The 16,085-nt window shown below is 37.5% G+C and overlaps 1 protein-coding gene across 3 annotated transcripts in view; it reads left to right on the top strand.

The window, feature by feature from the left end:
* The window catches only part of LOC5572255 (rhomboid-related protein 2), a 41,906-nt gene extending 28,047 nt beyond the window's left edge, over window positions 1-13,859 (top strand). For all 3 annotated transcript variants that reach the window (XM_021848453.1, XM_001653887.2, XM_021848452.1), the window contains 4 exons: window positions 3,148-3,256; window positions 3,320-3,427; window positions 12,884-13,097; window positions 13,164-13,859. In XM_021848453.1, coding sequence (XP_021704145.1) covers window positions 3,148-3,256; window positions 3,320-3,427; window positions 12,884-13,097; window positions 13,164-13,469 — 737 coding nt within the window. In that variant the 3' untranslated portion in view covers window positions 13,470-13,859. The remainder of the gene's footprint in view (window positions 1-3,147; window positions 3,257-3,319; window positions 3,428-12,883; window positions 13,098-13,163) is intronic.
* Window positions 13,860-16,085: the final 2,226 nt, after the last annotated feature.

The following is a 16,085-nucleotide window of genomic DNA, read 5'->3' as shown; positions in this document are numbered from 1 at the left end:
ACAAATAGGGTTTCAATGCTAGTAATGGACCCCTTAGTAGCTGAAATTCATTCTAGACGTTTTTCCGCAATGATATCTCAGACGCATATACGTTTTGTGGAGTCTAACAACAAATTCAATGTCTTTACTTCATAGTACGTCTATGAAACATACAAAATCATTCGATTTTTCCATCGAAATATGCATTTGAAAATCTGTTGTCCGATCTGTTTACAAATTTGACGTTGCGTATTATGGACCCTCCATTTGATTCCCATGTAATCCGGCTCGCTGCCGACGAGCCTATTATGGACCCACCTGGAAATGCGTATTATGGACCCTCTTGTGTGGTTTCATTTACAAAACTGGTCAAATATCTGTATTTATGCGTCTCAAACCAAATATTTTACCTGAAACTGCTGACTAACAATGTAATCGAAGTTCCCCCGGTGGATTTTCATAGGAATAAAGTTGCTTTGAGTGTTAATTTTATGTTTTTCTGTAGGGGGTCCATAATACGCAAAGGGTCCATAACCGGCATCGACTCCCTAATATGAAAATTGATTGGATTTTTATCAGTAGAAATCTTTCATAAGTTTGTGCCGGTCTCAAGCCAGGAAATAGATGAAGCTAACGTTATCCAACGTCAACTTTGCGGTTGTATCTCGGAAACAACCTCTTACTTTTTTTTCGACTTTTGCAGTCAGCTATTTTTACTGTTAGGGGAAAGGTATTCAATATCGGCAGATAGAGATATGTTTGCCAAATTAAGTGTAATTGTGGTAACATTGTGCTAAAAGATTATGTAGCCGGCGGGACTTGAACCCACAATTTCCATTCTGTACACGGACGCATTACCAATTATACTACAGCTACGCTACGGTAAACTGAAGTATTTGGCTAATGACCTTTGTAGCATCCCCAAGCCCCACAATCTTGCTAGTCCAATATACCACACTTATCCCTCACCATATCTCTATCTGCCGGCATTGAATACAGTCGGTGTGAGAAAACGCAACACTATTGTACCTACATCCCCATATGATCGCACGGGTTGTCGATTCGGCTGAGGAATGGGGATGCTACAAAGGTCATTAGCCAAATACTTCAGTTTACCGTAGCGTAGCTGTAGTATAATTGGTAATGCGTCCATGTACAGAATGGAAATTGTGGGTTCAAGTCCCGCCGGCTACATAATCTTTTAGCACAATGTTACCACAATTACACTTAATTTGGCAAACATATCTCTATCTGCCGATATTGAATACCTTTCCCCTAACAGTAAAAATAGCTGACTGCAAAAGTCGAAAAAAAAAAAAAGAGAAGAGTAAACCCCTTTGATACGGATGTATCACAGCCGTCGTTGGTCAGTGTGTACGGCAGCAACCACGTACCTTTTCCTCAGCCGAATCGACAACCCGTGCGATCATATGGGGATGTAGGTACAATAGTGTTGCGTTTTCTCACACCGACTGTATTCAATGCCGGCAGATAGAGATATGGTGAGGGATAAGTGTGGTATATTGGACTAGCAAGATTGTGGGGCTTGGGGATGCTACAAAGGTCATTAGCCAAATACTTCAGTTTACCGTAGCGTAGCTGTAGTATAATTGGTAATGCGTCCGTGTACAGAATGGAAATTGTGGGTTCAAGTCCCGCCGGCTACATAATCTTTTAGCACAATGTTACCACAATTACACTTAATTTGGCAAACATATCTCTATCTGCCGATATTGAATACCTATCCCCTAACAGTAAAAATAGCTGACTGCAAAAGTCGAAAAAAAAAATAAAAATAGTATTTAGATTTTTTTTTGTTAAAGTGAACTAAATAATATTCTTGAGAATGCCCTTTCCGAAGAACGCCAGATAGGGTCTCTTTTTAATAATGATTACTTGGACTGGAAAAAATCCAAGTAAATCATTTATTCCATTTATGATCTCTGCAGGTGACTTTACTTGAGAGACCTTTCAAGACGACCTTGAACAATCGTTCAGTGTTGTCGTCATAAGTAAAAAAAATGTGCTTTTTCTCTTCAAGATGTTTGAGAAGAATTTCGCGATCTTTAAGAGTTTCCGGCAAAACCCGACAGTCTCCTTTCTCTGAAATTCTGAAGGAAACTTTGATTCCCCTAATGGAACTCAAGATATCCTTCTAAAACCCCAAAATTCGGAACAACTAATCACGATAGGCGGCACTCTTTACTTCCTCACTTGAATCAAAGAGCCTGGACGAGAGACTGTTTCGATTTGGTGTTCGGAAAATTTGTCTAGAGCATCGAACTGATTTGCACCATTTCACCCTTGGAATAAAGTTCGCATTCCGGAGAAACATCCTTTCTTTCATTTTTGCCACGTGTAGTGACAGTTTTAAAACCCACATTTTTGAAAGGAAGTAGTGAATTCAGGGATTCACCCTTCCTATTGTTTGTAGTTGCAACCATGTTCAGTGAATAAACGAAAGAAGACGTGACCTTCGAGAGGTTCATCCCCAAGGCGGTGTCCAAGAAGGATTACCACTGCTAGCTTTCGCTAACGAGTTCAACGAAAAATCGGAGGCACGGGTCCAAACAAGGATCGTAAAAGGATCAATAGTAGAAAAAATAGTACTACAAAGTTTTGTTTTAGTAGCACTAAAAAGAACCGTTTTTTATTTAAGCACTGAAAAGTACTGTTGATGTAGCACTTAGTACTGTTTTATTGCTTTAGGTTGTTTTTAAAAACTTGCAAGAGCAGAGATATTTCGTGTACGTACACCACGAAGGTACGATGCGCACTGTTTAAAAAAGTGTTAAATTCAGGGACTTGCCTTCCTTTCATTCGAAGATCCTACCGTATTTAGAAATGTGTCTTTTGAAAGATTTTTACCCAAGACAGTATCTAAGAAGGATTATTACTGCTACTTTCGCCAAAATCGAAGGCATCGGTCTTATAAAACAAGGATTGAAAGTAGCAATGAGAAGTTTTCCAATCTGTACGCTGAGAGTCGCACAATAATTAATCAGTTTTTTTTACATTCAATGCTTCTAACCTATTTGGGGATGATTGCTATGTACCATTCAAGCTTATCATAAATATTTCGAATTTCGAAAATTCATCGCATCGAACACCATAACTAACACAGTATATTGATCTGCCAATAATATTCACCACACACTATTTTTTCAGATGGCGAATATGAACGAAGCATGAGCCTATGGCCTCCCCCTCTTACTATGATTGTTTTCTCGATAGTGGAAATTATCTTCTTTGTCATTGATATTATCGAAACGAATAAGTAAGTAGACACTGTGACCTGAAAACAACATTTGATTAATCTCTCCATCAACCTCTTCCGCAGTCAAATGGGAACGAGTACAAACGGTCCGATGGCCACCCTCTTCATCTACAATCCTCAGCTGCGGGAACAGGCGTGGCGATTTGTGACGTATATGTTTGTTCACATAGGGTAAGTGATTTCGCATTGTTGAGCACCCTGTAAGTTATCGGGAAATTCGTGTTTAGCGTTTCGTTAAATGTCAGGAAACTTGCAAATTTAAGATATCCTCTACCATTCTATAGCAGTAACACAGCCTCCTAAGCACTGCAGTGCAATAACCAAAGAGCTTGTTCATCACCATTTAAGGATCCATTGAATCAATGAAGAGGGCAGTCAATGATCGAGCAACAAAGTCATGGACATCAATACATTCGTCGGCTCCATGATAACTTCACTAGCCCAGAGTTCGTCGAACAGTCAGAAAGTAAAGGATAAACCTCAAATTCAAAGCGAAGCAAAAATGATTCAGAGGAGTTAAGTTGAGAGATTAGAAGAAGAAGTGCCTTTATAAATGAGTGCGCATCCTACCTTCGTGCTGTGCGTATACGAATTCTCTCTGCGCTTGGAAGTTTTTTTAAACACCTAAAGCAATAAAACAGTACTTTTCAGTTCTACTAAAATAGTACTTTTTGCAATTTCTGTATTTTGGCTGTTTTTCGTCAATCCAATCTGTCATGAAACGGCCTACTTTCCTGCACTGAATAGTCATTAGTGAATAGCAATAGTCAGTTTAGAGTTAGTGTTTAGAGTTGCGTAATGAATCATTCATTACACAACAATATTTTAGAAATTGTAAAATAAAGGTGAATGCATTTCGATATAATTTCTGATACCCTCAAGTACTCTTGTACGTAATTGCAGAAAATGTTGTACGTAACTCGTTGCATAACTCGATTTTTACAGCACTTGTCGTGATTATCCTACTCGACAAGCATCGTAAGATAAATTTATGACTCGTGCTGTAAAAATGTACTGAAATAGTTACTATTTTTTTTTCTACAGTTGATCCCTTTACGATCCTTGTTTAGACCCGTGCCTTCGATTTTTCGTTGGACTCGTTAGCGAAAGCTAGCGGTGGTAGTCCACCTTGGACACCGCCTTGGGAAAAAAAACCTCTCGAAGGTCACGTCTTCTTTCGTTTATTCACTAAACGTTGCATCGAAATGAGCAATCAGTTCGATGCTTTAGGAAAATTCGAAGCAGCCTCTAACTCAAGCTCTTTGATTCAAGTGAGCAAACAAGTGCCACCTGTCGTGATCAGTTGTTCCGAAATTGGGGGATTTAGGCAGGAGATCTTGTACTCCATTAGGGGAATCAAGGCCTCCTTCCAAATCGCAAAGAAAAAAGACTGTCGCGTTTTGCCGGAAACTCTCAAAGATCGCGAACTTCTTCATAAACATCTTGAACAGAATAAGCACATATTTTTACTTATGACGACAAAATTGAACGTTTGTTCAAAGCCGTCTTGAAAAGTCTCTCAAGTGACTATAAGTCACACGAAGCAGTGGAGCAACTAGAGTTTTGGGGCCCGATGCGGAAGTAGATCTGGGTGCCCCACAAAAAGAGGTTTGCAAAATACATCTTTTGTTACCGAATTCACGCGTACCTTCAACAATTTTTGAAAAACGTTTGATATTTGTTAAAAGAATTCGTAATTTATTCGAAGACTCGTGAAAAAATTTGGAACTGTTCATAGGCAAATATTTGGTGAAATCATTGCACAATTTTTAGTATTGCGCAAATCACTGAAAAACAATTAATGTCGTTTTCTCTGCAGATCTAGGAGGCAAACAAGATAATTTGTTTGATTTTATTATTGATATTATGTTATGAGGAACTCCCAGCAAAACTCTTAGAAGTATCCTTAGAGACATTTAAGAATATACCTTGAAGAAAAAAATCATGTATTGATTCTTCTGGAACTCTGTAAAAATTCCATAAATTACTGGATTTAAAAAAACTTGTAAAATAGTCTCAGATGAAACCTTGCAGGAACATTTAGAAGAATTTTTGAAAAAAAAAACTGGGCGTTAGTTTTTGGGGAAATTTTTGCTTTTATCACTTGAAGAACTTCTTGTACTGGGTGTCCGCATATTGAGGATTTTGCCCTCTAATAGACTCACACCTAAATAATTTTGTCACACCAAAATATTCTCCCACCATGTTTGCCATATATTGGATGGCGTCGTAGCTAACAAAACCAACAAGTAACACACATGTAACGCATTATATTGGATTGTACATTGAATGCAAGTGGTGTGCTTCTATTAAAGTGCCATAGAAACTGACGTGTGAGTATTTATTTTTCCACGTTCAAAATGTGCACGAGAATCTATTCCTCAACAAAACGAACAATATTATCCATACAAAATTTGAAGGCATGCCTATATGCAACCGAGATTAATAAATTGAGCAATCCTTCATGGTTTAATATCTTGACCAAATAAATTCTTAAGCAACAAATTTCTGGTGTCAAATATATTGTAAAATCCGAGACAAATGTGTTGCGCTGACTTAGTGAACGCAGTTTTTCGAGCTATATGATGGAAGAGAAATGCCCTTTGAACTCAAAGGATTTGAACTGAATGATTTTCTGTTTCCAACCTATCTTACAGCCAAGATTCTGTAGATAGTTTCAAACATAAATAGAACATTTGAATTCATTTCTCTTAGAGTTAGAGGAGGAGAGGGGGAGGGATAAAGTATAGATAATATTTCACATATATTGTTGTTTGGATAATTTACGGACACCCTGTAGTATTGAACGAATTCACGCAAAGGGCTTCCTGGAAAAAATGAAGAACGAATCTAATAGGATTTCCAATTATTTGAGGAATTCTCGCAAATTTCTAAGGTGAATACCAGAAAAAAATCCTCAGATAAATCTCAAGGGGTATATTTGAAATGGATAATTCGTGGAAAAATCCCTGGAGTTATTGGTAAAGGAATGCTTGTGAAAAACTCGAGCCTAGGGTTTGCCAAGAAATCCCTTAAGTGGGGGAAAATGCTCAAAAACGTCCTCAGTGAAATTCTTGATTAAAACCTTGATTAATTCCTGGAATTATTCCTGTAGGCAATCTTCAAGAACCCTTGAAAAAATCAGGGAAGAAATTTTCTGAATCTCTGAGGCATATTTTTTTTTAAAGCCATTAATGAATTGACGTCCATATCGGAACGCCAGATCAGTGTTGTGAAAAAGTCAATTTCTCACAACTCACACTTGAGATTTTTCATGCGTGAGTTGTCAATCACGCAATTCAGCAGTCAAAAAATCATGGATGAGTTGGCTCACCTTTTTGACTCATTGTCCCGTATTTCCACAGTTTACTCACACACGGCAATAATTTCTTGTTAGTCTGGTAAAATTATAGTAATCCTTTCTAATGTAAAGGATAACATTCGGGTTTCACGAGTTTTTGCGGGTTTTGCGACTGAATCATTTTTTACGGTTTGAGTTGATTGAGTTGATTTTGCATCAAAATCTCATGCGTGAGATTTGCGAAGCAGATCTATAATGAGTTTGCTCTCACGAGAGAGCGTATTGATTGAGATTTGAGTGTGAGTCTACCAACACTGCGTCAGATAGATTATTACTAGCTATTTTATATTGACAATTCGAGTGACAATAAGAAGTTCGGCAGTCAAAACTTCGGCATCGGCGTTCCAATTTAGTGTTTCGCCGACGCATAAGGAATGCCTTTGTCGGCGTAGCACTTCGGTAGAATGCCGACGCCGAAGTTCGGTGAACTTTTGTTGGTGATATTTCATTTCTCTTATGAAATTCGGTCTAAAGTTAATCTGAATGCACAATAATGGTTTTACACCCGAAGCAATTATTTCAGAAATTTATTGAAAAAATCCTGTTTGCATTGCTCAGAATATTCTGTAGAGTGTTTACATAAAAGCACTGCAAAAAGACCCCTGGATTTGTTGATAATGTTGATTCTTGTTGGAGTCTAGCACCATAGATTACCTTCGACTGTGGACAACTCTTAGGCTCCAACACGTAGTAGTTTTGACGATTCCGTACGGGCTTCATTTCCGAAAGATGGTGGAACAATGGGTTTCTTCAGTCCATTTAAAGATGATTGGGTAGCTTCTTCGGGTTTCCAATGATCCATAACAATCCGATAACTTTCACGTAAAACATATATTTGGCATTCACATTTATACACTTAACATGGATTTATTTTACACTATTTACAATTACAAAAGTTACTAGTTTTAAAACATTTTACATTCAACACTTATGCTGTACAGGGTGTCCGCATATTATCCGTACACACTTTGACAGCATCCCTTTACACACTCAACCGAAATAAAATAAGCACACCTATGTGGTTCGATACCTTGACCTATTGCCATTGTTCGTCATGAATTTGGTTCAGCTGCAGTTTCAAATTCCGTCAAAATGAAACACAATGTGTTGCGCGGGGCAGTTGTTGAACTTTTTCGTCAAGGAAAATCCGTTTCAGTGATTGCAAAAAGTCTGAATAAGGGAAAATCAACTGGGAGTGACACAATAAAACGATACTAAGAGCTTGGAACGTCAGATGATCGCGTCGGGAGAGGTAAAAACGCACTGTTTGAACTCCACAATTGCGTGAGGAAATCCGGCGTCGAATCAAGCGAAATTCTTCAGTTTCTATCCTAAAGATGGCGAAACCACTTGAAATTTCCACAACTTCCGTTGCTGCTGTAGTTCATGATGATTTGAAACTCAAATCATATAAACTGTGTAAAAACCACTACTTAAATGACACTATGGAAGCAAATCGGCTCAAAAAAGCTAAGGTTCTTTTGAAACGATTGTTAGAGGGCCGCCATTGGTCGATGCTTTTTACTGATGAAAAATGTTTCACTGTTGAGCAGCATCACAACCATCAGAATGATCGGTAACTGCTTCCAGCAACTTCTAAACTACGAGGAAGTGTTTCAAGAAGTCATCATCCTGCTTCAGTCATGGTTTGGGCTGGAATAACTCACAGGGGTATTCATTTACAAGGGGGTTAAAGTGAACCAAGCCGTGTATCAGAAGCTCCTAACTGACTCAGTAGCTCCCTGAGCATCACAGCATTTTGGTAAAAATGAGTCATTTTAAATGACTGGATTTTCCAACCAAACTGGACGCCGGCTCATGGGGCAAAAAAGACTATTAGTCTTTGTGAGCGCATGTTTCTCAGTTCATTGACGAAAGACGAATGGCCCTCAAATTCTCCGGATTTGAGCCCGATGGACTACTTGGAAGAGCTTGCGGCCATCGTGGATGACTTCCCGAAACGTTTGAAGGCGTGTATCTCAGCTCGGGTGGCCATTTTGAAATGAAAAAATAAGACACATTTTCCTCAAACATATAATTGTATGGAACAATGTACCTTGAATTTTAAATTTGAAATAAAATTTGTTTTGTAACATTATTTTGTTGTACGGATAATATGCGGACACCCTGTAGTCCATGTAGACTCTGTCGTAGTTTCCTGTGCACTGAGTAGCCTAGAAGTATTTCTCGACTGTTCCCTCTGTGGTAAGAGTGATCATACTCTTCTCCGTGGAGATGATGGGGTGAGGTGGGGCCAATAAGTTTTATTGAGAATGAATGGGATATTAGCTTGACTCACTCCCGAACAATTCTGAAAAAAATCCAGTTAAAATTTCTGCGAAAAATCCTGAAATAATGTCTAAACAGATTCTTGGAGGAATTTTCCCCTTTTTCAACGAAACATTGGAGGAATCCTTGATTAAGTTGAACAAAAAAAAAGGTTGGTAAAACTCATGACATAATTTCGTATACATTACCAGGAGAATTTTTAAAAAAATATTCTAAATAAGGTCACCCGAGAACAAGTTTAGATGATTTTTGGAAAATATTTTTAGATGATCAAAAAACATTCGATTCAACCAAGCTCAAAGTTCATCAATGCTCCAGATTTTTGGAGGCCTACAAACTAAGGTACATTTGATTGGAAATCGATGTTTATGAAGTAAATATTCATAAACTCAAAGCCGTAAATAGACTCGACCTTTTTAATATTGGTATCTGAGCCTATTTAAGTATCTACAAGAGATATGGCTAAACGTGGCCCTCATTGAAGACAAAGTTTTTCAATGCCCCAATCCACCTAGCAGTGAGATAGAAAAACTAATTATTCAAAACATTTAGATAGAATTAGCAAAACATTTGAATAGAATTGGCAATTTGAAACAACTTTGTCGAAGATACGATTTTTCTATCTCTTATACTTTTTGAGATATATGCCGTTGTATGTGAATGACCCCTAAAAGTCATATTTTTATCATAACTTTTTTCCAAGATTTTTAACATTTTTTGTGTTTTCTACAAAGATGTTTGTCATAGAAAAACTCGTGTTTTTGCTGAACATATCATCACCCTATTTTTTGAAGTAATAAAGTTATTCATGAATTACTCTTTTTTCAAGGGTAGTTTAGTCCTCTATAACTGGCTTCGGCGCAAAATGGCGCAGACAACTCTTACAAATCATGAAAGTACCATATCTCCCCTTTCGACAGTTGATAAAAACTTTTGTCTATAAGCGTCTTTGCATGGGTTTTTTCTATCAAACAAATAAGCCTTATTAAAAGGAATTCTACTGATAATTCTTTTACTTCAAGAGATAGAGAGGTGCGATGTTCAGGAAAAACATGCGTTTTAAGATGCTTAACAACTTTGTAGAAGACATGAAAATGTTAAAAATCTTGTAAAAGAGTTACGATTTTTTTAACATGAAGTACACAAATTTGTATAAAAAAATCGTTTAAAATCGTTTTTGTTTATAACTTTTTACTTAAATTTTTAACATGCTTCATGTCTTTTACAAAGTTGTTAAACATCTTAAAACGCATGTTTTTGCTGAACTTTGCTCCTCTCTATCTCTTAAGTAAAATAATCGAATTCGTTTTAATAAGGCTTATTTGTTTGATAGTAAAAACCCATGCAAAGACGCTTATATACAAAAGTTTTTATCAACTGCCGAAAGGGGAGATATGGTATGACAAACAACTTTGTAGAAAACACAAAAAATGTTAAAAATCTTGGAAAAAAGTTATGATAAAAACTATGATTTTTAGGGGTCATTCACATACAACGTCATATATCTCAAAAAGTATAAGAGATAGAAAAATCGTGTCTTCGACAAAGTTGTTTTAAATTGCCAATTCTACAACTTTGCCGAAGACATCATATGTCTATCTAAATTTTTCGAAAAAATAGTTCTTCTATCTCACTGCTAGGTGGATTGATCACAACATCAGAAACTTCTCCGAACAAACTATATCGCTGAAATCAACGGTTTGGGCGCTATTCAAAAAGTGCATGAAATCGAGAAAATATATCACACTGCAATCGATTGAACAACAACAAGCAAAATAACTTACATAACAAATATTTGTGGAGGCCCCTAAAGTGTGTGGGTCCAAAGAATCGGTCCCCGTGCCCTTCTGCTTACTGTGAACCTAGCCCTAAATAATAAGGGACAACATCGCTGATCCAAATCTCCTCCAAAACCTCTGCTTCTTCTTCTTTCTGGCGTTACGTCCCAACTGGGACAAAGCCTGCTTCTCAGCTTAGTGTTCTTATGAGCACTTCCACAGTTATTAACTGAGAGCTTTCTATGCCAATTGACCAATTTTGCATGTGTATATCGTGTGGCAGGTACGAAGATACTCTATGCCCTGGGAATCGAGAAAATTTCCTTTACGAAAAGATCCTCGACCAGTGGGATTCGAACTCACAACCCTCAGCATGGTCATGCTGAATAGCTGCGCGTTTACCGCTACGGCTATCTGGGCCCCTCCTCTGCTTACCATGCTAATTTTCAGTTTTGGATCATACAAATTGTCTGTTTCCTACAAACTATGTCGGCCCGGTGCACCCCCACACCCCCCAAGCTACGCTACTGACACGAAGAGATCAATAATAATAAAGCTGTAGAAAAGGCAAGACTGGGACTCTATAAAAAGGTAACATGGGAACAATTCCAGAAACCTGGAGGAAATTTCCAGAACCCCACTCAGTGCCGTCGGTGCCAAAAGTGGGGTCATGTAACAAAACATTGCCGCATGGACGCTAAATGCATGATTTGCGGAGGTTCTTCTCAAACTAAGGACGTCTGTCCTATGAAGGAAGATACCAAAAAGTTTGTATGCGCAAATTGCGGTGGCAATCATTAGTTTACCTTTTGGGATTGCCCTTCGCGTAAGCGAATCGTCGAGGAAACTGTAATGTTTTTCGTTCCCGGAATTCCCCAGGCAGAATTTCAAACAATGCTCATTTTTAGGTTAACGATCGCTTACTTAAGAATCATACCCATCAGGTAAACTATAATAATAATGCTCATTTACAAACTAATTGTCTTCCGTCGGGTAGCTGTTCGAATCTTATAATTTCGAATGTATCTACCAAAGCAAACTCCTATGCCGATTTTGTAGTAGGCAGTTACAACTCCTCCCCTTCAAAGCTACAAATAACCATTCGAATTGTTTAAAATAATATGCAAAAATCCCTTCCGCTGCAAGAAACTCCTATTCCATCTCTTCATTTACGGATAGTCCCAACATAAAATCATCATAAAATGCACCTAATGAGATGTCTGCCTCTGATTTTGCTTTTTATTAACTGAACAATTGAATCAAATTATTGATGCAATGTTCAAAACCACCACAATGGCTGAAGCAGTTAATGTAAAATTTACTAAAAAAATTTTAATCGGATTACGTTTTAATGGATCTAAATAATTGTTTAAATATTTTAAATTGGAATGCTCGTTCTATAAATGGTAAAGAGGACAAGCTATTTAATTTTCTTACAGATAATAACATACATATAACAGATATTACTGAAACTTATTTGAAACCTGGATACAAACTCAAAAGTGATCCTAACTTTTTTGTTTATTGTAATGATCGACTTGATGAGACATGTGGGGGAGTTGCAATCATCATTCATAGGCGTATAAAACATCAACTTTTTTCGTCATTTGAAACCAAAATTTTTGAAACTTTGGGTGTTTCTGTTGAAACACAGCTTGGTAAATATACTTTCATAGCTGCCTATTTGCCTTTTCAATGCACTGGGCAGCAAGTTAATTTGCTTCAAAATTTATTTCATTGGTGACTTTAATGCCAAACATCGCTCATGGAACAATTCGCTAAGTAATACCAACGGCAGAATTTTATTTGACGAGTGCGCTTTAGGAAATTTCTCAATTCAATACATTGATAGTCCTACTCATTTCTCCTCTTCCAGAAACCCTTCCACAATTGATTTGGTCTTAACCGACTCTAGTCACCTTTGTAGCCAACTGGTTACTCATGCTATTTTGATTCTGATCATGTCCCTGTTACATTTCAAATATCCCATGAAGCGATTCTCAATCATATCAGCTCCACTTTCAATTATTTTCGAGCCAACAAATTGTTAAAGGAAGTGCTGTGGTGCACTCAGTATAGAGCGAGAACTTCTCGATCGCGAGTTGGTGTCTATGTGGTGCTCCCGATTAACTTACCTGATATTTACAACTCGAAGCGCCGTTACTAACGCATAGCATACCTACGTTCTTTCCATTGCAGTTTCATGCACATCGTGATGAATCTAATGGTGCAAATATTCCTGGGAGTCGCCCTGGAGTTGGTCCACTGCTGGTGGCGTGTGGCTCTGGTCTATCTGGCTGGAGTTTTGGCAGGTTCCATGGGAACGTCCATTTTCTCTCCCCGTGTGTTCCTGGCTGGAGCGTCTGGTGGTGTATACGCCCTCATCACAGCTCACATTGCTACAATCATAATGGTAAGATCTGGAGTGTTGAAAATCAGTCGACTCGTCCTGCAACTTCATACTGTTATCTCTTTCTAGAACTGGAGTCAAATGGAGTACGCAATCGTTCAGCTGTTCGTGTTCCTGGTGTTCTGCGTGACTGATTTGAGTGTCTCGATCTACAACAGCATTTACGATCCGTACGACAAAGTAGGATACATCGCCCATGCCAGTGGAGCTTTGGCGGGCTTCCTGGTCGGCATTGGAGTGCTTCGGAATCTCAGAGTCCGGCCGTGGGAGCGAAAGTTGTGGTGGTTTGCGGTCACGATCTACTTCCTGCTTATGACTGCCGGAGTTATGTTCCACATTTTTTATCCCGACCACTTTTATCCTAAGTTCGCCTAGATCAGTTTTTGTAGCTAGGATTTTATATAGTTATAAGGCAGCATTTTAGGTACTTATTTAAGGTATCATAAAAGACAATTGCTTACGCATCGAAGCATTATTATGACAGCGCAGATGTAAATGAAACCCGTGCCTCTTGTGATGTGCGAAGACATGTATAGCTATTTAAGCGAACTTGAAAGATTTCTGTACTTTACGCCAGTGTGCCTTTTGATATCTTTACTTAAGAAGTATTTTATCCTACTTTCCAAACTTGGAAGCACAATTTAGAAAAAAAAAATGCAAAGCATATTTCTACTTGATTTATTTAAAGAGAAAGTAATGTTTAGATTTTATATGTGAAATCAAAATATACGAAATGAAACATTATATTTTTACAGTATTAGAAAATTGTTTTCCAATGGGTTTCTTATAACACATATCACATTCCCACTTGACGATACACTGTAATCTATAAAAAAGATTATTTCTAAAAGATGCAAGGTGCTAAAATATCTCTGCTTAAAATCTTTCACAGGATGGTGGTGCTGTTAGTATGCACAATATGACTTTTTCTTACAAAACTGTAGTGTCGAATTTGAAATTTCTTCCTTCTTTTTTCAAATTGCAGAGCTCATGCAAGTAAGAGTTATTCAAAGACTATTACGATGTTTAACAGTGGGAAAATAGGCGATGATTGATAACAAAATAGTAGTTTACGCAACAAGGTGCAGAATGATGATTTTTAAATCACGAGTCGTAAATAATTACGACGACTGCTGTAAAAATCGAGCTCTGCAACGAGTTACGTACAACATTTTTTGCAATTTTGTATAAAACCACTTGAAGGTATCGGAATGCATTCACCATTATTTTGCAATTTCTGAAAAAAAAAGGTTTTGTTATGATTTATTACGCAACTCAAAACATTTGCGTAATGCGAAAGCGTTGCGTAATGAATCATTACAGCACTGGTTTCAGTTACGTAATGGCTATCCCGGACTGTATACTTCAGTGTAGGAATGTAGGCCGTTTCATGATAGATTGACGTGATGAAAAACGATTACGATGAGAAATTTAAAAAAAATATTTAAAAAACGTATTTGAATCCATTAGATAAACGTAATCCACTAACAATTTTAGTAGTAAATTTTACACTAATATAGGTCGAAAATATTCCTCATCTGGGCCAGAGAAAATTGATGGATAAACTTTAAAGGAATCGCCTATCTCGATGCGTGGAAAAATGCTTCCCAGAAATGGTCAAGAAAATCACATTTTTCTGATCGCAGTACGCAGTTGAGAAGAAATGTCATTTTAAAGGGGGCTCTCTGTAGGAAATTTCTTGACCCATTCAATCAAGGAATTTCTTTACTTTTATGGAGCGAAACAGCATACTTAGCTTTACGCGGGAAGGTTTCGAAGGAAGGGATTTTTCAAATGAGAAGTATCATTCACAACCCCTTCACCTCCGTCAGTTTCCATAATAAGAATTCAAAAAAATCTCAAAAACGAAAAGGAGAGGAATGAAAGAAGAAATAACAAGAAATAAAATAAAATTATACTTAACGATTACTTAACACCAATACGCAAATCGAAATATCAGTCTTGAATTTGGTTACTTGAGCACATCGTTGAAGTAACTTGAAACAGCAAACAGCGCAACAAATAATAAAGTCCCAAATTGAAATCCTCTGGAAATCTGAAAAAATGGTAACAAAAATTGGCAAGCGAAGAAAAACTCGTTTAACCTTGTCAAGGCCAGTATATGTGCGTTTCGTGACGATGTGCTCTCCAGATGAGTTAGTGTGGTGCATTTTCACCAGCTGTCAGTCGTTCCAACTAACGGGTCGGATTCGCTAGATGGAAGGCAGTCGTGTTCCAACCAGCGAACCCCCGCTGTAATCCGAATTAAAATTTTGCAATGGCACTGAAAAGTTGGCCAGACTGTACTCAATTAGTATAACACTGTTACCGTTGTTATAATTAGAAATTTACAACTAATTTACCGGAGTGACTAAAGTATGTTATTTTCATACACGTAAACAAATTTTGTTGTATAATCTACTGAATCCAGCCTATGGACATGCCCTATGTCAACTGCAGCGATTTGCAGTAGAAAGGATGTACCGGGCCCAATCCATCTGACAAGCCAATCGAGCCCTCCGTCACCATAGAAGATGGTGTCTCCATCGATGTCGATAGCCTGACTGAATCCATGGTAGAATTAAGAACTGCACCAACGATTTTCAACCGACTACAAAAATCTGTCAAGTTTACTATAATCTGGTAAAAATCACTGAGCAGTGACACCCACCGTACAACACAATGTGGTAAAAAGTATAATGCTACATTTGTCAAATCAAGGATGTTTCTAGTCATAAATACTGCAACTGTGGTTAAATAAACCGAATATATTTTCTTGTGTAGTGATGTTGACTATGTTCTGGTAGAGTTAACAGAATAATGTAGTCGGTTGAAATTCGTTGGTGCAGTTCTTAATTTTACCATGGATTCAGTAGTTTCTACAATTAAATTCATTTCAGTGTAATTCACTGGTTTAACTTTAATTTATTGTTGTTTTCTATGTTGAACCGATTGGAAGATTAATCAAATAAATTAACAATGAACAATTGT

Source organism: Aedes aegypti, chromosome 3 (genome assembly GCF_002204515.2).
Source record: "Aedes aegypti strain LVP_AGWG chromosome 3, AaegL5.0 Primary Assembly, whole genome shotgun sequence".
Taxonomy (NCBI): Eukaryota; Metazoa; Arthropoda; class Insecta; order Diptera; family Culicidae; genus Aedes; species Aedes aegypti.
Note: the sequence above shows the minus strand (reverse complement) of the source record. Positions and strands in the feature narration are given on the sequence as shown.